Below are 23120 nucleotides of genomic sequence, written 5' to 3'. Positions count from 1 at the left end.
CGTAACCTACGCAGAGCACTTTAGGCAGGAGTATAAATTGGGCTTTATGTTCTTCCGGATAGTATTACCATCGCCTGCAATATCGTGTTTTTTTAGGGACAAAGCGGAGATTCGTAAGACTGAGACCACAAAAACATGGCATACAATATAAAAAGTTGATTTTGCATAATAATATGTCTCCTTTAAGTTAAATGCAGAGGTCAAATTCACTATCACTAATTGGTGTGTGTGCAGAAATAACAGTGAATATACAGTATGAAACACTCCCTGTAGGCTCCTCAGGCTCCCTCCTGTATTGTTGTATGTATCTGTGGGTGAAACAGTGTGCATGCATCTCATCTCTTACATCATATTAATTTCTGTCTTGCCATAAACTGTATTATTATTACTGCTCTGTATGTGGGATGTAAGAATGGTGTCCCACTTTCTTTTAGCGCTTTTTTTCACCATACTGTATGCATGTCTTGGTAACTTGTTTTCTTATGTGAACTGAATGTTTCCTGCCCACAATGGGTCAAACTGTAGAAAAGTGATTAAAAAAAAGTTTTAATCTTACATTTTTATTCTGAACTTCACAGCTCCTGGATCACAGCGTGTACGCTTTGATGAAAAATTCAACTTCATTTGATAACGTTTGAAGAAAACTGTGCAATGAAAACAGTGAATAGAAGCCTGCGCTGTGACTACATTTTAATTCTTAATTCTTTTATGATGAAGATCTCACAAAACACTCACAGTAAAAAGAACCGCTCAAAGAAATAATGAAGACTAACAAAACACCAAAAATGATCTTATATACAAGAAGAAAAGTGCAATGCAACAAGGAAACATGACTTCATTTTCCACTCAGATGCTGTTTTTCAGCTGTGGAATCTGTACAACAAAAGCCCGATTGCCCACAGACAAAGGTCAGCAGTGTAGGGAGCAGACTGACCCATGGCTTTAAAATAAGCAGCAAAAGTTAAAAATTGATTCTAAAGGTCAGAGGAAACAAGTGCGGGAGGCCAAAACGGAGAAAATGTCCACAGGTTCTCTACAACTCGTGAGCACCACAACAGCTGCGTTCTGTAAGAGCTTTGATTTTCAGTGACAGTCCAACAAATACAAGAGAAATGGGTTTGTGTCTTAAAATAAAAATAACAATCTTGGATTTTTTTGCACACACACACACACAGCACTTAGTGATAGTGAATTGTCCGCTGCATTTATTTAACCCATCCTCGTTACACAACAGTAGTGAACACACACAACCTGGGCATAGGAGCAGTGGGCGTCACATATCTGTGCCCAGGGAGAAATGGGGGGTTGGGTGCCTTGCTCGGGGGCACCTCAGCCCTTGACCCATCCCTGGATTAAACCAGCTACATGCCCAACTCCTGTCCTCTTGACCATGGGCTGCCTCCAATCTAATGTTCGAAATGTGTTTGAGTTGACAAATCACATGCTTTGTTGCCTTACCAAAATGTTCAGTATAGTTGTATTGAGTCATAAACCACTCCAGATGTTCTGTGTAGATCAAAGTAGACTAAATGTAAGTTTCATGTATTTTTGATATTTCACAATCATATTATGCAGTCTCACGCTGGCAGATGTCATGTTGTCATTTATCAGGCCCCTAAATTGCATTCAGCTTGCGCAGATTTAGTAATTACATTTCTTATATTTTTTTATCTGATGCTCTGTCACAGTAATGTCCTTGTGTCATTATGATGTATTCATAAGTGCGATTCTTTCAGGGGTTCAGTCATTCTGGAAGAGAGCACATAAACGACAAGGCGTTTAAGAACAATGTCTTTGTTAAAGGCAATACTTCACACTTCACTTCATTCTCGTTCTTCTCCCGTTTTTTTCCCTCTTTCTCCCCTTGTGAACATAAGTGGATTACATCTATATGAACACACCGTATGTTTTTGTACCACAGGGACGCAGCGGACTGGGATCCATCTTTGTGTGGGCCTCGGGTAATGGTGGACGAGAGCAGGACAACTGTAACTGCGACGGATACACCAACAGCATTTACACTCTGTCCATCAGCAGCACCACACAGTCCGGCAACGTGCCATGGTACAGTGAGCCCTGCTCCTCCACACTTGCCTCCACCTTCAGCTCCGGAAACCCAGGAGAGAAACAAATAGTGAGCATATACACACACACACACACACACACACACACACACACACACTGTCAATATATCCCTGATCCTGTCTTGGGTTGTTTTACACTTTGATTCTGTAAGAAGTGCAAACATAGTAAACAACCTCTCCACACACTATCTTCCCCCTTTACATTGAAAAAGATTTGGGTGCAAGACCTTAATCCCACAAATGATTTGTGACAATAATAATCCATTTGAAATAAGAGTGGCTGTAAGGCTGCGTCTAATCCCATTTCCCCACAAGCAATAGAAAAGACATAAATATTTAACATCACTGTTCTGTATAATAATTTCGTATATCATGCAGGACTAGAATGATGAAAAATATTCATTAAAACTAACCACACTACATATAAAAAATAGAATACATGAATATATGTATGAAATGGATTAGTCAAATTATTTTATTTTTTTTAAATATATATCAATTGCAGAATTTGCTGTGACTAATCATGATTAATTGCATCTTTTCACATGGTACGTGGGTGCTGTGGTTGCTGGTGCACATCCTAGTTATGAGTCCCTCACTACATCATGTTATACTCCTATATATGCACACACATGCACACGCTATTATAAACAACAAGCTTTATAGAATCGCAGTGACTTGATGTTAGCACCCTTTTAAATCTTTATGAAAGTCAGTCCATCTTCAACATCTGAGATGCAAAAACGTGTTTATCAACCACCTGAGCTGATTAGACCTGCTACCATCTCACTTTTCACTCTCTCTCACACACACACACACACACACATAACACACACACACACACACACACACACACACACACACACACACACACACACACACACACACACACACACACACACACACACACACACACACACACACACACACACACAGAGGGCTAGGTGTATAACAGTCGACAAGTCGATGCTGACATTTTTAAGAGCCTGTTTAATGAAGGAGGAGACATGAGTCAATTTATCCACTTTGTAGTATTTTTACCGCAGTACATTGCGTGTGTGCTGCACAAAAATGAAAAAAACAATGTGTAAGGTACCGTTCATCATGGAACTAATCAACTAACGACAAATACAGTCATGAACGTGTGACATAAATGTTAATTTGCTGGTTAATTAAATAAAATACAATTAACAGAGATAATTTTGATTGACAATAAAAAAAAAACAATTACAATTTTAATAGATAATTTCACCACATGTAGATTGAATGAATTGTTCTGTTTTATATAGCTATCAAAACAACATAAGTGGAATATGCAAATAATGTTAATACAGGAATTATAAATAAAGATGCAGTGATTATCAGCATGATAATTTATATACACTATCACAAGGCTGACATTTATTCTGGAGGGTGTTTTTCGTGAATGATTGACAGTTCCATTGTTGTCATTGTTTGTTAATCTGCACTGAGCACAGCGTGTGGCCACGACACATTGTTTGTACCTCTGTGGCTGAGAGCAGTGCACCGAGGGTAATAATCAACAAAGCTTCAGTCTAATTCTTCCATTCCTCCAACAAACTGTAAATTCAAAGGTCAGAACTTACGTTTTCTCCCATGTAAAGCATCAGGTGGCTCAGGTGGGCTGCTCGTACATGTGTTCCGAGGACACGGAAGACACTATAATCTCAAGCATGGTGGCATTGAAGAGGCGAGGGAATTATGACTGAGACTTTTTAACACTACCTTCAATTATTTTTAATTGTGTGCAAGTATAAAACAAATTAATGTTCTCCACATGACATCGAAATAATACATGATCCCCCTCTCTCTCTCTCTACTATCGTGTCCCAGTGAACTCTACCCTAAATCGATGCTTCCTGTTCTCTCTGGTGGTTGCAGGGCTCATGTCTGCTGCTGCTGCTGCTGCTGCTGCTGAGGTTCCTCTTTACCTCCAGCAGTAAACTGTTTTGCTGCTGCTTCAGCTGAGAGACCAATAAACAGCAAAGTGTCCTGCTCATAAATGCTGATGCTGTATGCCATCTTTAATTTAACGCACCACTTATTTGTATGGTAGCCACACATCATGTGAGACTATGTGCACCTGTCTCGTCTCCATCAACTTCTGCTGCTTGCTCTTAGCTGCAAACCTGTTTTTAGTTTGTCACTGAGTTTGGCACTTTTTTCTAAAGAGTTTTTCTCTTTCACATTACTCTTCTCACGGCTCCATTTTTCAGTCCTCCTCTGTGAAGTTGTGACCACAGGAAGTAAACAAAATGTTATATTTAAAATGAATCACAACTCTGTTTCCAAAAAGACATGTTTGAAATATGATTCAGGTTACATTTATAAATGAACCTACACTACTGTATATGATACCCTTTATATATGTGATGAAGGCAGAACATTTACAGTATATACAGATGGAGCCCATCATAATGAATACAACAAAACCCCTTCCTATTCTAATAAGCAAAAACACCTAATGTGTTACATAACAAAAATCCAACATGCATCAAACAGGCATCCAACTGTCAGAATCAGACAGTGACTGATGTGTGACTTTACAGTGAGGAAAGATGACAAAATGTGGACTTGCCACATTCTTTCTTCACACTGCTTGTCAGCTGAATACACACTTGCCTCGGGTGACAAAGAAACATGAAACAACCACAAATCTACCATTTCTCCCCAAGCTACACTGCTGCAGGCAAACAAACAGGCGAGCAGTGGCTTTGTATGGTCCCTTTACTGTAACAGTCAGAAGCTGTAATTTGTCGTAGCATTGAGTTTGACACAGTATTCCTTTGTCCAGAACTTCTGTTACTGTTGGCTTTTTTTGTTTCACGAGAAAATGAGACCTTTACAGCAGAGGCGATTGCTCTATGACAGCAAGGGAAGCTCGGATTCCTCTAAAACTTCATAAAAGAAATAGTCAATACTGTTGTATTTACATTTCATTACTAAATGTCAGCTATACTATTCTAGTTTCTAGACGAGTTTGTTCAGCTGTTTATCATAGATAATCTTATGGGTTCTCACAGCAGCGAGGCGCATTAAAACCAGTAGAAGCTCAGCTTCAATGGTTCTCTATGAGACGGCACAAAATAGCGTTTTTATTCTACAGTGAGCGAGACAGTGATTGGATAAATGTGACAACATCTTTCAATCTTTTGTTTTGATTGACAGCATTGTAGATATTCAAGGCACTGGAGCCTTTTCTGTCTCAGGGTGCATTCACACCAGCCCTTCTAAATCAAATTCCACTTTGTTTGCTCGGAAAGTCCAGTTAGTTTGGGGAGGCGTGAATGTTCTTGTTGCAACCGAACTCCGATCCACACCAATGGAGCGAACTTTGGTCCGCCTAAAAACATAGATCTCGGTTCTCTTCAAGTGAACCAAAAGCAGGACGTGGACTACAACGCAGGGCATTGTGGGTAAACACAATCAAACCATATGCGCTTGGAGAACGATAGCTGGGAGAAATGCCTGAGCCCATTGTTGCAGCGTATATGTTCCTCAGTCCCATGTGAAGTATGCAAGTAAAGTAAACAAATAGCAACCAATTGTTTGTTATTTGCTTGTTTAAGATTTACATAACTATTGTGTTTCCTTGTGTCAGTTGTTTGTTTTCAACTGTAAGGCCTGGACAACAGTTGTATAGTAATCTTATACTTATATAAAAGGTCATAGGCTGTCTCCAAAATCGGGGTCTGTAGCCTTCATCACCTGCAGGAAGTCACATCATTGTTAATGAGACGGTCTGGCCCACAGGATCTGAGGAAATTGCTTCAGCAGCTGTTCCCATCCTTACCTTATACTCACAAAGCAGCACTTCAACAGCAGTTTAATATTTATTTTTCTATGTTGTCTTAATGCGGAGATGGAGATGCATTGCTGCCAATGGACGGTGTATAATTTAGGATGCATATATGAAATAGCATGGTGACAGTCTGCCTTGTTTGTTTAGTCATTTTAAAATTAATATAAGTTCCCTTTAGATAAGGAAATTGTTACATAACAACATGCTTTAGGCTAGTTTCCTACAGATTTTCTTGGCTCAGTTCAGCTCAGCCCAAGGCCCGGTACTGGTCCCTTGCCTGAGGTTAAGAGCACCTGTTTTAGATTATGGCGTTTGCCAACAAGAGTCAAAGAAAAACTCTATTTTGTTCCAGTAAATCTGCAACTGTGTGTGTCACTGTGCAGCAAGAAAAAATGTCACAAGTTCACACCTGCAAAAAAGAAAAATATAGCTATTTGCGAAAATAAAAGAAGAAAATTACAAAGTTGGTTCTGTGTTGCTGTGTGTGTATTTTAATGAGTACCATTTATTTATGTTATTGGTTGTTTTGTTTTGATTGTTTTTTTCACATACAATACAAAAACCCATTAACTGTGAAGCACATAACACAATGTAACTTAAGAAGATGAAATCATCCAATTCATTCTTTATGAATAATGTCACTGATAACTTCACTTTTAAAGGAGATGACGACTTTCTGTTTGATTGATTAATAGAACAATCATCTCAGTCACTGAGTACAGGGACGGCAATAAATCTAATGCGACAGCTTAAAAGTGTTTTATTCAATTCTGAAATCTAACAGTTGGCCAGTGCAGACACCTGCCCTCCCTTTGTTTAATCCTCTGACATGTAGATTTGTGATGATGACCATTAGTGCCACAGTCTGTCAGGCAAACACTTGTAAACCAAGAATCTGTCCCTAACCTTCACAGCTTGGCTCACCCTCTGGCTCCTTTGTCATTTCTGATGTGTCCTCATTGTGACCCAGACAGGCCTCATTAACTCTGTGGCACTGCAGAGGAATACGTAGAGTGCTTCGTACTGTCTCACCACAAAATCAGACCTGGCTGGGCTGATTTGGCTGACATTCAGTGCCCCAGCTTCAACCCTCTAGCAATGATCCACAGGCCTGAGACTAAACCTACCTGTCCATTCTCTCCTCCTTCTCCTCCACCTCGTCCTCCTCCTCCTCCTTCATATCTAATTGCTGCTGGCAGAGCTCCCACTGTCCCCAGTCCTCCCTTGCCTTAACACTCAACCTCTTTCTCCCTATGACTTTCCTCACACTGGAATTGGGAAACCCAATGTGTCATATTAACCATATTTCTCCTTTTGGGGTTTTGTGCCCTTCTCTCTTTTCTCCCGTCTCCAAGGTGACCACAGACCTGAGGCATAAATGCACAGACTCTCACACGGGCACATCTGCATCAGCCCCACTGGCTGCTGGGATCATCGCTCTGGCTCTGGAGGCAAAGTGAGTGAGAGCAACAACACACCCTCCTACTCCTAATTGTGTAGTTAATGCACCTTGGCTTTAGAAAATCACAAAAGTTAAGGGATTAAAATTTAATTTCAGCATGAGGATAGTAATTGGTTATTTTTAATTGTATTTACAATGTCATAAAACAGCATTCTGTGATTTTACTGGGAGCTTGTACTTTCTCGCACAACAAGAGCAGGTTAAAACATACCACTCATCCAAAACGGTTCACTTTTAGCACTGTTCTTTCTCCTTAGCAACACGTCATGTTTGAAAATGAGATGAGTGGTTGTCAAGAAAATCACAGACAGAAAGACAGATGCTTGAATGTACTGTTTTTGGTTGTTAACCTCACTGTGTGCTTGCAAATCTCAGGTGTGTGTTTGTTTGTGCAGTCCTGTCTTGGTGCTGGTGCTTGCGTAAATCCATGTCTAGAATTATTTTCTTCTGCAAACAAAGCCTGTGATAAGCTGTTAATTAAGCAGGACAAATAAGCTGCAGCCCAGATAGACATCTGAATACCTGATGGGCTGATAATGGAGATTTTATGCTCAACAGTGTCTCAGTATTGCTCAGTCTGAACTCCAAGTGTCAGAACCCAAATGTTTCATTCACACTGTCTGTTGTTCGCTATTATGGTTGATATCTTCACTAGAATCTTGTGTGTTGAACACAAAGCACGAAGCGAATATGAACATTTCCTGTCATGATTGCCCTGACGCAAAACACAAAATGACACTTAACTCAGCACATCTATTTTCAGGGACAGATGCGTAAAATAGCAAAAAGCAGTAAACAAAAACATTCATCAGGTCTGAGGACAGTCTCGGCAAGGAAACTTTGCAGCAATATATCTGATGAAAGTTGGACAGTGTGCAGGATCTTTGTGATTGGTGCTGTGATTGCCCCGAGCAAAATGATTTTGATTTGTGACATTTTTACGATAAAATATGCTTCAGAATGTTTTTGGTTTTCATTTTTTTCCATCCTCTTCCTTCATTTGGTTCATGGTCTTGAGAAAATGTGCACAAATATAGACGTGACCGAGTGTTTACTAATGTTACAAAATGACACAAAAACATCTTACTGACATTGAAAAAAAATAGTTCTGTGGCCAAAAGATTTTACAAAATGTGTTAATGTTACAAAAAGGTCGTTGCAGGCTACGGGTGGCCAAGATATATCGTCTGAGATAATCTTGTAACGGTTGATTTAAAGAACTGCAAATTGACATTATCAAGTCTGTTCACGACTTTGCGAAAAAAAAAAGAACCTATAATAAGTGCACTAAATCACCACACATTTTTCAGAATGTGTGCAGCAGAAGCAGTCCTTGCTGCAGCAGTGAGCAGGATTCAGTGTCACATGACCAAAGTGGGCCTACTTGATCACATGACCTCTCGCGCTAGTGTCCTCCCTGCCACACAGGTTAGGCGTGCGTGGTTATGCTAATAGGGAGAAAACATGGCGACACCAACCCAACAATTAAGGTTTTGAATTGTTGTAATAGTCGCTCTTGCTTCTGAATCTGAATGCTTACCCAGAATTCAATCTTTCCACACTTCAATTATAAGTCTTTGAATTTTTCTTTGAATGTTAAGGTTTAAAGAAAATAAGAGCTATTTTACTTAAACATTGTATCCCTTGGTAAAATATGTGAGCAGGTTATAACTCAGACAGTTAAAGTCACATTTTTAATGATTAATATAATTTTCATTATCATCATCATCCAAAAAAAATAATCAAGATAGTATTTTTTCCCCCTTTTGGCACCTACAAATAAATGACTAAGACTATATGTTGTGAGCTAGACAGTATTTTCTAATCATTGGTGTAACATTTTAACAATTTTCCCTAGAATTATCGTCCCATCCCTTACGTTAAGTCAGCAGCAGTAGTCTGCACTGCATCATTCTCCTCATTTCCACATGAGCTGACGGTGTCACCTCACAGCCCCCGGTGTCAGTTCAGGAACAAATACAAACCCAGTTTATCGCTGCACTGTCACTTCTCCTATCATCAGAGAAGGGGAATTGACTGACAGAGTGGTGGTTTACAACATGTTGGCTATCTTTCACTTTCAACCCTAACACCACCTCTGAAACACACACACACACACACACACATACAGACGCACGCCTCCTGACAGACTGTGGTAATAGCAAGGTAGCTGGTCTATCAGACTGGGACCACACATACTGGGAATCAACAGAGATGGAATCATTTAATAGGTAGAGTATTTCGGAGGGTGTTTTATTCACTCCTGGCTGAGGTGACATTGACTGATTTATTTATTTTTTTCTCCACCCTGGAGGAAGGTGATGTGAGATGTGAATGCTGATGCAGAGTGGTGGAGGTGATGGGCCACATTGTTTCTATTTCCGTCCACTGTGTAAGCAGTGTAAGCAGCGTGATTCATGGTTTGATTATCTTAACTCGCAGAGTGGATTTTCTCTCATTGGTCACCTGAAGGCAGCTTGGACAAATGCTTTTAGAAAAAAGAGAACATTTTATTAGGCTTTTATTGACACCATCCCCTCCCCGTACCCAATATCCCAGGCCTCATTAGAAACCATCATTACAGAGAACTCAGTCCTCCGTGTTTTACTATGTTCTTTGTCCTTTCAGCTCAATAGGTTATGATGTACCTTTAATACCAATGTTTTATGCGGTGTTCAACCTTAATGTTAGCCCATATCTTTGTTATGGTTGACTGACATGTCCCTCAGGGCTTCCTCTACATCTCAGTGTAATGTTTCATAAATGTAAGGATATTCTCCTCCATATATATATATATGCTTAGTTGGATCATATTTCAGGTCTGTCTGCAGACTCTTGGCCTCCTCCATATACCATTTCCTCTGCTGCTTTGTCATAAAGTTGAGGTCGTGGAGACCTGACTTTTCTCATAATGTGCGTAATGCAGAAAGTAATATCTTGAGCTATTACATGACAGAAAGTCAATATGGTTTCTGTGCTTTTCATCCTGCAGTATGAACCTGACCTGGAGGGACATGCAACACCTGGTAGTGAGAACGTCCCAGCCCAGATACCTCAGCGCTGGAGACTGGAAGACAAATGGAGTTGGACGCAGAGGTAGTGACAGTATTATTCTCTGCTGTATGCTATATATGCTGTTGTATTTGTGCCCCGAGCAGTTGATGTAGCACAATAAATAAATAATGTATTTATTTCATGGTTTATTTAATAGTGATTGATACAGTGTCCTTAGACAAACTGAAAACAGCTGTATGATGCAAGTATTTTAGTGCATACAGCAGATGCTCATTTGCATCACCCATCCTTGAAGGGGCTTTGTAAAAATGTTAAACAGAGAGATTCAGGAGCTCAAATCCACACCGACTAATACTTCAGTTTCAGCAAAAAAAAAAATTAATGTTTGCAGTAAGCATAATCTGCAAATATGCTTACTGCCTGCTCTGTTTTTACACCTAAATCATTAGTTCTTTGCTTGCACAGTGCTCTCTCAATCACAGCATGTCACACATTTCAGCCAGTTGGTCATTAGCATGTAGAAGTGCACTCACCAGCCACATAGGCCAGAATAAAACATCAGAACTTATTTTTTTAATGCTTTTTTTATGCATATTTCATGCTGATTGGTTTTTGAAAGTTTGGACATTTTGGGGTTGATTTAAAATGTGATTCACATTTGTTTCAGTTTGAATGTTCTGCCTGATCAGATCAGCTTTGTCTTTTGCGTCGTTCTTATCATAACACACCACCACAACAACGGCAAAACCAGTGTCGGAACTGCTGACACAAACCTGGATACACCTATGTCATTACAAAATAACCCCCGAAAATACGTTGGTCATGTCTGGACGCACAAATTTATTTTGATCACTTGTAATTAGTGGACAGTCTGAACACAACACATACAAGAACAGATGAGTCAATATGAAACCACATTATTAGCGTAAAGAGTTTATTGCTGGTTTCACCACCATCTACTAACCTGCCATTAATCCCTCCTTTCCTTCACAGTGAGTCATTCGTATGGTTATGGGATGCTGGATGCCAGTGCTATGGTGGCTATGGCACAGAACTGGACAACAGTGGGGCCACAGCATCAGTGTGTTCACACCATGCTAGAAGAGCCAAGGTTAGAAGTGTGACCACGAGCTGTTGTGTGTGAACTGCAGTGAGTTTAAGTCCCTGTTCAGACCTGGTTTTAATGTCCGTCCTCAATGATCTGAAGAAGTGGTAAAATGTTAAAGGGATAGTTAGGGTTCTAAGGTCTGTGTTATGTATGTGAACTGCCAATAAAATTTTTACTGTACGCTACATTTGTAATATTTTTTCAATGGTTTACCATGCTAACCCTGACAGCTGTTGCACAGGGCTACACCATGGTTTCTATACTTTCCCTAGTCACATCAAATAATTGCCTAAAATGTGTCTCCTGTCTCCCTCTCCGAACAGGCAGCGTACTGAAATCTGTGTCTACTGTATGTAACATACCGACTATGCAAAAATACCTCATAAATCAAGTACAGGTCTGAATGGACACCAAACATGTTTTTTACAGAATTTTTACATTCCTTGGCTCCTGTTGATTTATCTGCATTTACTGTTGTAATAATAAAACTGATCAACACATGTTGTTTGTTTTCTAATAATGGAAATCTCTTTACATGTTACAGCAGCGTGAGTAGACGCTGATCACGCTAGTAATCTACTTATCACTCACACCAACAGACAGAATCATTTCCTTTGAGATTGCGCCTCCCATAGTGGCTTAACTTCATTTATTTCTTTCACTTTTCCTACATTTCTTTTTTAGTGCTTTTTCCCCTCATAAATTTCCCTATAGTGGGACTAATAAAGGATTATCTTTTCTGATACCCATGTGTCATTATCCTGGATTTATGCTAATGCTGGGTAGGTGTGAACATTTGTGTTTATCACCATCCACTTATCATCAGCTTTCTCAAGATGGATGTTAATACCAGGTTTGAACAGGGACTAAAATCTCTTTATGAGCACTTGCTCTTCTTTCACCCTGCTTAGCCTGACAGATGTCACCTCGATCACTTCTATGTTGTAAGCACATCGCTGTTGTGTGCATCCTCTTCTTTCTTTTTTTTTGCAGCCACACTTTAACTACTCTCTCCTCCACTTGTCAAACCCTGCAGAGACATCGGAAACAAGCTGGTGTTCAGCAAGAGCGTGGATGCCTGCTGGGGACGGCCCGAGTATGTCAGCTCTCTGGAACACGTCCAGGCTCGCCTCACTCTCTCCCACAACCAGAGAGGAAAATTGGCCATTCATCTCATCAGCCCACTGGGCACACGCTCCACCCTGCTGTTCCCCAGGTACACAGTATAACACACCACTAGACACACACTAACAGTCGAACCCTCATATAAATCTCACTTTGTCTCTCTCTCTCTCTCTCTCTCACACACTCACACACTGGTGCTGATCGCTTCGTCTTTTCCTTTCCTCCTGCCTTTGTCAGACTCAATTCCACTTGTGCACAAACACTCCCACAAGTACACTCCCTGGGAAAAAAAACACTGCATTTGTACATATACAGAATATATCACACAAACAACATGTCTGTCTCCTCTTTTTTTATTATTCAGGCCCAATGACTTTTCCTCCGAGGGATTCAACAACTGGGCTTTCATGACCACCCACTCGTGGGACGAGGATCCTCAGGGTGAATGGACGCTGGAAATTGAAAATGTCGCGGCTAATGGACATGACTACGGTAACGGCACTCAACCATGATTACTTGCATAGCATAGTCACCAGCTTGCATATTTTTTTTTCTCTAAAAAAATCCTCTCGTCCCTTTTTTCTCGTTCTGTAGTGGCTGCTTGTTTGGAAGCAGCAAGACGGGCCCTCATAGATACATCCAGATTAAAATGTAATAGCTGCTGGGCAGAGATTGAATCTTCTGTAACCTTGGCAACCTTTTGATTGTGAAAACTTATGTATCCGGAGATTTTTCTTCTCCTTTTCAACAGGCGGTCTGCATTGTCTTCCATAAAGCAAATTGTAGCATATTGTCACATAGAGTTCTTGTTAGTCCTTGATGTTTCCTGTCGTTTTGTTCACACAGAGCAGTGGGAGTGAAATGGGATGGAAACACGTCTCTTTCTCTGCTTTCCTTTTACCCCACCTCCCCATATGTCCTCATCCCAGCCACTGTTACCTTCTCTGTGAAGAGCTAAATTGATATTTTCTTCCACCTCGTCACACTCCCTCCTCTCTCTGTCTCCCTGTCCTTCAGGTGTATTGAAGCAGTTCACCCTCATCCTGTGGGGCAGTGGACCCAGCGTCGTCAACCCCTCGTCGTCCGATTTTCCCCGACCTTCCAACAACAGCTGCAAGACCTTTGACGCCCAGCAGATCTGTATTGGTGAGCTCATTCGTGCATCCTCTGACACATTAACTTCAAATGGGAGCCACTGAAGCAGAATGAGCTCATTTGTATTGGCGCTGACGCACAGTTGTCACAAAACAGTCTCTGGGCTCATGCTGCGTTCCTTATTCTAACTTGAGGAAGAGAGTGTGGCGAATACAGATTGCCCACTTCCACGATGAATATGCACATGACCATATGTCATGTTAGTTTGAATCTGAGTGTGGGAAGCATTGGAGGAGCGGCGGGGAGATTAAACCTGTGTTAGTGCAGGAGGTGCTATGTTGTGAACAAATGCTGAGAAGGAAGACGTGGTCCAAAGCTTCATTCTGTTTGCTCTCAGCCTTTTTTCCTTTTTGTTAGTGGCAACACTTTCATTTACTTGTCAACAACTTCAATGAAAGCATTCAAGGATTAATAAACAGAAAATGACAACATATTCCTTTTGCTACCGCATCCATGTGACCTTGATTTACAAAAAGATTTGTTTTAAAAATACAGGTTTTTATTTATGTGGTTTGCATCAGATTTTTCCATCTTATATAACATTGTAGCTGTTGTAAACATTTGGCCATAGAACAAGCCTTCACTGTAAATGTGTATGTTAGGCAAAGGTCAGCTGACAAATATATACCCCAACATGTTTTTCACGTTAGGAAACAGAAGCTCACGATACAAACAAACAGCTCATCATCTTACGTGACAAAGGTTTTCCAGACTAAATGAATAGTAGTATCCATGGGAACAACTTGACAGGCTTGTTGACGACCACATCCTCTCTGGTGGAGTGAGCAGAGGAGTCCTCTGTTGCAAACTGTAGTCTGACCATTGTGGCACTTTTCCTTTACACAGTTCGAGCACTACACAGCTCTGCTGTTTTTCTTTTTGCTTTTCTATTAGTGATAGTATCTGGTACCTGGTGCTTTTTTTTAGTACCTGCTTCTGACAAGGTTCCAATCGAGCTGAGCCGATACTAAAATGTCAACAGACAACGGACTGCAAATCAACAGACTCATGGGTCACAAGTGCGACGCCCAACACAAGAATCAGACTGAACAATGCAGAATTTTAGATCAGTTAAAAAGACATTTCTAAAATCGCAATATTTAACAGAGGAGTCTGGTTCATTTAGGACAGCACTGCTGAAAGCCGACAATCCTTAGTTATGAAGTCATGTGAAAGGGTTTGTGTATATGCAGTCATTAAAACTGGGTCTTTGGGTCAGCACAGTGCGCCACTGAGTCGAACTTATGTTTTATGTTTTACAAACTTGATTTCAAGGCCTTTTGAGACACAGGCATCGGAAATGATGGAAATGATGTGATAAATTCATTTGATAAATGACTGTGCAGTTCTCAATGATGTCACAATGAGACATTCCTGGAATTGTTGTCTCGTGGAGCTCCACTTTGTCCCTAAAAAACGCAAGAGTGCAGGTGAGGGCAATAGTATCCGGAAGAGCGGAAGCCCGCAAAGTGTTTTATTCTTGGCTGCACAGTGCAGCACAGAGTTCTACACAAACTTCCACCATCAGAGGATTTACATGTCCAGTGGATACATTTTATATATGATGGCAATGTGCTGGCTGGAGTCGTAAAATGATCGCTTTTCTATATGCTGACTGCTGTTAGCTGCTGGAGCCTCAGTGATGCTGACGTAGTTTGCTGTGTCTCATTTGCATTGAAAGAGACAGGCACTCAAAACCAAGCGTTCTGAACAGGGCTGTTTTGGCAGGGTGATTGAACTGCTGTGGTGCTTAATCCTTAAGGTATTTTGACAAAAGCATGTCACAGACATGATTTTTTATTATAATAATTTGATAATTAAATAATGATGAGTTTCCACCCATACTAGTTGCGCATGTCTTTTTACCTCAGTCGTTGTCATTTTCCGAGTCCTGCAGTACATGGTTTTGCATGAACAATGACTGGAGGGATCGGTCTTCCTCCAACGCAGGTGCATTGCAACCCTGGAAATGTGGTCAAAATTTGATCAAAAAGTCATACTATAGCATGTCGTCCAAAATTTGACCAAATAAGTCAAATGAAAAGTGTCCAAAATTTGACCAAAAAGTTATTCAATAGCATGTGGTCCAAAATTTGACCAAAAAGTCATTCAATGGCATGTGGTCCAACATTTGACCAAAAAGTTATACTATAGCATGTGGTCCAAAGTTTGACCATTAGCAGACGCTTTAATCTAAAGACTCTTATGGCGCTTTTCCACCGGCCCGACTTTAAACGGCACTACACTACACGACACGGTTTAGCGAGTGTTTCCACTAGCGTAGTACCTGGAACTCGGCACTATTTTTAGTACCTGCGGTGGTGAGGTTCCATTCGTGGTGCCGGTACTATGCGCAGGTACTATGCGCTGATTGGTCAAAACTGCCGGTAACTGATTGGCCAGAAGTGTCGTCACTGGGTGCGTCATGAGCGCGACATAAAATACAGGATGCAGGAGTCTATTTCACCATTTTTCGAAAAATAGTAGCGCGCAAATACTTCGACATGGCGACTCTGCATAAGAACACTCCATGGTCCAACGACGAGGTCCAGACTGTCCTGTGTTTAATCGGAGACGACAAAATACAGAGAGCTGGACGGAGCCGCCCGTAACGAGCAGGTCTTGCCGGGAGTCGATGTCCGCTCACGGCGTAACACAGCAACTCCAATAACTCTGCACACGCCAACGGTAAGTTTTTTATTTTCAGCCTAAGAGCAACGTTTAACTACTGCTGAGAATAAACTCGCTTAAACAAGACATTATAAAAGTAACATCATGTGTGTCGGTAATCTCTGTCCGTCTGTTTACACGAGACAACGTAGTTGGCTAGCTAGTTAGCAATGTCGCTATTAGGTGCTCAACCTACAACAAAACATTACGTAAACCTGTAAAAGAAACCAGATTTGTACAAGTCATGAATTAGACTTACTACCGTGTAACGTTTTGTCTTTGCGTGTTAAAACAGACTAGACCAGAATATACAGTATGGGTTCTATATTTACATTATAGACAGAGAATGAGCATCGGATATTATATGTCTATATTACACTTTTGCAAAAAGACAGTATATTGCACATGGGATGAGGAGCCTGGTTATATGTTGTCTACTGAGAGCTAACAGCTGCAGGGAGGAATAAAGGATAATAATAATGATAAAGCTCCTTCATTTAGGGTGTTTCAGTCTGTGGCTGAATATATATATATTGTTATGCGTGTAATTACAGCGTATGTATACACTTCTTTTGTTCAAGAATCCCATTCCATATGTGAGGAGTGTTCATCCACCCCAGCAGAGCCATCAGCTGCTTCGTTATCGGGGGCACCAACTTCGCCACAGACCACAGATCTGTGCAACTGGTAAGAAATAATAAACATGATTTACAGCATTTGTGTATTTCCTTAATGGTTTGATTAATAACCCCTTTTCTCTTCTCTATAGTGTTATGTAGGGAAGAGAAAAAGAAGCACACAGCTGTCCTCGCAGAGCTTCAGGTGGAAGATGTTCAGTAGCAGGAGTGGAACCGGACACAACGTAACCGCCACATCACGAGAGTGCTGCGTTCAACCACGCATTCCTTTGAGTGATTGGGCAGCTTGTCCAGGCAATAGGTGGCAGGAGCATGCGACCTATTTCCTCCCTCCTGTCCTAGGACTCCACCACCTATGTACAGTTTATTTGATTTGCTGTGCAATTTAACTTTGGTTTGCTGTGTTTTTTTGTTTGAATAAACAACAATGTGACTTATGTGATTACGTCATGCGTATTTCTTTTCTTTTAATTGTGGCAGCCTTTACAAACAAAACGTATACAGACAAAAGGAGACATCTCTGCAGAAAGTACAAACTTTTATTTGTAATTCAGTGAAAAACAGTACAATAATAAAGCATTTTACAAATTCACAACAAGTGACACATCAGGCCCTCACCTACATCTCTGCCATCCTCTACACCCTGTGCCACTGCCACCACAGGTTCAACCACTGTAGCTGCTGTGTGTGCATCTCATTCAGTGTCATAGGTCTCACCATGATTTTCACACAGGTTATGCAGAGCACAGCAGGTCATCACCACCATGGATTTCACCAGCTGGACATCAGTCATTCCTTTTCAGGAGTGACAGAACCATCTGAAACACACAGGCAGCATGCTTACGTTAATACCAGATTACCAAAAATAGAGATTGCTTTCGGTCATTACTACGCTGTACAATTGTACAGTACTATGTAGAAGTCTGAGGCCACCATTAGATTGTTGCTATAATGACAATAGAGGATCATTATTTCTATTTCACCATACTGGAACACAATCAGAATATATGTATGCAGTTTTTTGTTGTTTTAAAAAAAACATCCTCTACAGGTGTCCAGTATTTAGTGTGATCGACCCTTACACTTGAACAATAACACAACTCTGTTAATACTGGAGTGGAACCTTAATTAATGTTTCTGGTTCAAGACATGCATGAGTATTACATACTCAAAAAAACAACATCGTTTCTGCACAGTACTGTATATGAGCTAGTTAGCGATAGCAACTATATTAGCTTACCCTCACTCGTCGTCTCGTAACATCTCATCTTCAGTTTCATGATGTATGACTTCCCAAACTTCTCTGTACTCCTCCACAGTATTTCTTCTTGCCGCCTGTAGCTTTTTCTGGCGATCTTCTCTTCTGTGTGTGAACAAATGCCACAGACCGAGCAACAGAACGAGTCCACGTCCGTCATTGTTTATATGCGTGTGTGTCTCGCGTATAAGACGTCATAGCAGTTTCGCGCAGCCGGGTTGCAGCCGTGTTGTGATAACCACGCCCACGTTGAGAAGGTACGTTCTCTGTAGTGGAAACACAACTAAACCGTGCCGTTTCGTGTCGTGTCGCTCAGTGCCGTGTAGCCCGGAGCTAGTGGAAAAGCGCCATTACAAGGAAATTGAGTACCGATTTTGGAAGACATAGTATAGTATGACGTTTTTGTCAAATTTTGGACCAAAATTATTTTTTCAAAAAAATGGTCAGATTTTGGTCGACATAGTATAGTATGACGTTCTACATAGTATAGTACAGGGGTCACCAACGTGGTGCCCACGGGCACCTGGTAGCCCGCAGGCAGCCAATACGGTGCCCGCGGGCTCACTTCACTTCACCTCACTTGCATGTATCCGTATGATCTGTCAGTAAAATATCTTTGATATTGTTTATAAAAACTGGTTATCGTTAGGAGTAAGCACTGGAATGAATGCGTATGCAGTTGAATGCATAATATTAATCATTTAAATGGTAAACAAACAAAAAAATATTATATGGTAGCCCTCCATATTATTTTTTACCCTTAAGGTAGCTCTCTGACTCAAAAAGGTTGGTGACCCCTGGTATAGTATGACGTTTTTGTCAAGTTTTGGACCAAAAAATTTTTTTCAAAAGAATTGTCAGATTTTGGACGACATAGTATAGTATGTTGTTTTTGTCAAATTTTGAACCAATTTTTTTTTTCAAAAAATGGTCACATTTTGGACGACATAGTATAGTATGACATTCTACATAGTATAGTATGATGTTTTTGGATCAAAAATTAGTTTTTCAAAAAAATTGTCCGATTTTGGACGACATAGTATAGTATGTCGTTTTTGTCAAATTTTGGACCAAATTTTATTTTTCAAAAAATGGTCACATTTTGGACAACATAGTATAGTATGACGTTCTACATAGTATATTTTGGATGAAATAGTGTAGTATGACATTGAGGTCAACGACATAGTATAGTATGACGTTTTGGTCACATTTTGGGCTAAAAAAAAAAAAAAAAAAAAAATTGAATTTGGACGACATAGTATGACGTTTTTGTCAAATTTTGGACCAAAATCTTTTTTTTCAAAAAAATGGTCAGATTTTGGACGAAATAGTGTAGTATGACATTGAAGTCGACGACATAGTATAGTATGACTTTTTGGTCACATTTTGGGCTAAGAAAAAAAAATTCAAAGAAACTTCCGATTTTGGATGACATAGAATAGTATGTTGTTTTTGTCAAATTTTGAACCAAAATTATTTTTTCAAATAAATGATCAGATTTTGGACGAAATAGTGTAGTATGACATTGAGGTCGACGACATAGTATAGTATGACGTTTTGGTCACATTTTTGGGCAAAAAAAAAAATTTCAAAGAAACTTCCGATTTTGGACGACATAGTATAGTATGTTGTTTTTGTCAAATTTTGGACCAAAATTATTTTTTCAAATAAATGGTCAGATTTTGAAAGAAATAGTGTAGTATGACAGTGAGGTCGACGACATAGTATAGTATGACGTTTTAGTCACATTTTGGGCAAAAAAAAAAAAATTCAAAAAACTTCCGATTATGGACGACATAGTATAGTATGTTGTTTTTGTCAAATTTTGGACAAAAAATATATATTTTTTTTTAATTGTCAGATTTTGGACGAAATAGTGTAGTATGACATTGAGGTCGACGACATAGTATAGTATGACGTTTTGGTCACATTTTGGGCTAAAAGAAAAATTCAAAAAAATTTCTGATTTTGGATGACATTATTATGTCGTTTTTGTCAAATTTTGGACCAACATTTTTTTTTCAAAAAAATGGTCAGATTTTGAAAGAAATAGTGTAGTATGACATTGAAGTCGACGACATAGTATAGTATGACTTTTTGGTCACATTTTGGGCTAAGAAAAAAAAATTCAAAGAAACTTCCGATTTTGGATGACATAGAATAGTATGTTGTTTTTGTCAAATTTTGAACCAAAATTATTTTTTCAAATAAATGATCAGATTTTGGACGAAATAGTGTAGTATGACATTGAGGTCGACGACATAGTATAGTATGACGTTTTGGTCACATTTTTGGGCAAAAAAAAAAATTTCAAAGAAACTTCCGATTTTGGACGACATAGTATAGTATGTTGTTTTTGTCAAATTTTGGACCAAAATTATTTTTTCAAATAAATGGTCAGATTTTGGACGAAATAGTGTAGTATGACAGTGAGGTCGACGACATAGTATAGTATGACGTTTTAGTCACATTTTGGGCAAAAAAAAAAAAATTCAAAAAACTTCCGATTATGGACGACATAGTATAGTATGTTGTTTTTGTCAAATTTTGGACAAAAAATATATATTTTTTTTTAATTGTCAGATTTTGGACGAAATAGTGTAGTATGACATTGAGGTCGACGACATAGTATAGTATGACGTTTTGGTCACATTTTGGGCTAAAAGAAAAATTCAAAAAAATTTCTGATTTTGGATGACATTATTATGTCGTTTTTGTCAAATTTTGGACCAACATTTTTTTTTCAAAAAAATGGTCAGATTTTGAAAGAAATAGTGTAGTATGACATTGAGGTCGACGACATAGTATAGTATGACGTTTTGGTCACATTTTAGGCAAAAAAAATAAAATTCAAAAAATGTTACCGATTTTGGATGAAATAGTGTAGTATGACATTGAGGTCGACGACATAGTACAGTGTGACGTTTTGGTCACATTTTGGGCAAAAAAGGTCTAAGGACAGAGGATGTTGCCAACCCGCTGAAGTCCCTTGAGACAAACTATGGTATGTTATGTGTTATGTTTGACCAAAAAGTCAATACAGCATTTCGTCCAAAATTTGACCAAAAAGTCATACTATAGCATGTCGTCTAAAATTTGACCAAAATGTCATACGAAAGCATGTCGTCCAAAATTTGGCCAAAAGGTTATGCTATAGCATGTTGTCCAAAATTTGACCAAAAATTTGACCAAAAACTCATACATGTTGTACAAAATTTCACCAAAAAGTCATACTATAGCATGTTGTACAAAATTTGACCCAAAAGTCATACTATAGCAGGTCTTCCAAAATTTGACTAAAAAGTCATATTATAGCCTGTCGTCCTAAATTTGACCAAAAAGTCATAATATAGCATGTCGTCCAAAATTTGACCAAAAAGTCATACTATAGCATGTCCTCCACAAAAAGTCATGTCATCCAAAATTTGACCAAAAAATACGTGTTCTAAATTTGACCAAAAAGTCATACTATATATCATGTCGTCCAAAATTTCACCAATAAAAGTACAGAAAAAAGTGTCCAAATTTTGCTTTGAACAAACTAGGGCTGGAACAATTCAAATCAAAGCTTTCTGATTTTACAGCTTCTTAAATGTGAAGACATACATGATGCATACAAAACTAATATATAAAACTAATTTAAATATTAAACTTGTATTACTGCTTAATAATTTATTTACTAACCTTGACTAATAAACATAATTAACTGCTTATTAATGCATCAAGTAATATGCATTAGTAACTAATGCTAAGTAATACATAATAATGAATGTTGTATAATATATTATTAAACAGTAATTAATGCTTAATAATGTACTAACTAACGTTAATTAAGGGACCCTTATTGTAAAGTGTTACCTGGCAAAATTGTGGTGTGAAGCAGCTTTGAGTGGCCATCAAGACTAGAAAAGTGATATAAATACACACCATTAACCATATCCACTGTAGTTCTTTCTTCTGCAGAAGCTATGAAAGCACTTTCATTACTCCCTTATTTTTGGAGCCATTATTCTTTTGTTTGATGATTTCTCTCTCCCTCTCTCTTTCTCTACTTTTCCCGCTCTTTATCCAGAGTGCAGCCCGGGCTTCTCCCTCTTCCTCCAGGGTTGCATAAAGTTGTGTCCACCGGGCTTCACCTCAGGGCCACAGCTCCTCAACCTCTCCCTGGAGAACTGGGTGGACCTGTCCTCAATCCAAGCCTGTCTGCCCTGCAACTCTGCCTGCCTCACCTGTTCCGGCACCGGACCTACGGACTGCTTGTCCTGCCCGCCTCACAGTCAACTGGTCCTCACCTCCTGTCTGCACCAGAACCAGGTCCAGCGTAAATCCCCTCTGGCAGGGGGGCAGCAGGGTGACGCATCCCAGAGAGAGCAGGAGATCCCAGCGGCAGCAGACGACAGCAGCCAAGAGGGCGAGGAACCGCCCGGGCTCAGTGTAGCTCCATCCAATCAGCTGCCTGCTGTGGTGGCCGTGCTCAGCTGTGCCTTCATCCTGGCTGCTTTTATCGGGGTTTTCCTTTTACTGCAAATGCGCTCCGGTGGCATTTTTTTAGGCTGGAGGACCAAACTGCCCTCTGTGTTTTCAGAGACAAGAGGAGTGAGGGTGGGTTTTGGTTTTGGCTTCGGCCAAGGACGGGAGAGGAAGACGCGGATTTGCTACAAAGGGATCCCCACTGTGTGGGGGGACGAGGACATGATCGCCTACGAGTCTGAATCAGACAGCGAGGAGGTGGATGGTCACGGCGAGAGGACAGCTTTTATCAAGACGCACAGCTCATTGTAG

General features: G+C 39.8%; 1 protein-coding gene and 1 long non-coding RNA gene across 2 annotated transcripts in view; both read left to right on the top strand.

Moving 5' to 3' along the window:
- Positions 1 to 23120, top strand: part of furinb (furin (paired basic amino acid cleaving enzyme) b) — a gene marked incomplete at both ends in the record, with an annotated part of 111779 nt that extends 88659 nt beyond the window's left edge. The window contains 8 exons of the mRNA XM_083893198.1: positions 1922 to 2134; positions 7263 to 7363; positions 10362 to 10465; positions 11378 to 11495; positions 12529 to 12708; positions 12982 to 13109; positions 13635 to 13763; positions 22411 to 23120. Coding sequence (XP_083749324.1) covers positions 1922 to 2134; positions 7263 to 7363; positions 10362 to 10465; positions 11378 to 11495; positions 12529 to 12708; positions 12982 to 13109; positions 13635 to 13763; positions 22411 to 23120 — 1683 coding nt within the window. The remainder of the gene's footprint in view (positions 1 to 1921; positions 2135 to 7262; positions 7364 to 10361; positions 10466 to 11377; positions 11496 to 12528; positions 12709 to 12981; positions 13110 to 13634; positions 13764 to 22410) is intronic.
- On the top strand, positions 16201 to 17511 carry LOC310930274. The gene is made up of 3 exons (XR_014592893.1): positions 16201 to 16460; positions 17024 to 17129; positions 17212 to 17511. It is a non-coding gene; the product is annotated as an uncharacterized lncRNA (long non-coding RNA).

Source organism: Microchirus variegatus (assembly GCF_963457635.1).
Source record: "Microchirus variegatus genome assembly, chromosome: 8".
NCBI classification, from domain to species: domain Eukaryota; kingdom Metazoa; phylum Chordata; class Actinopteri; order Pleuronectiformes; family Soleidae; genus Microchirus; species Microchirus variegatus.
The sequence above is the reverse complement of the archived record's forward strand: the minus strand, read 5'-3'. Positions and strand labels throughout refer to the sequence as shown.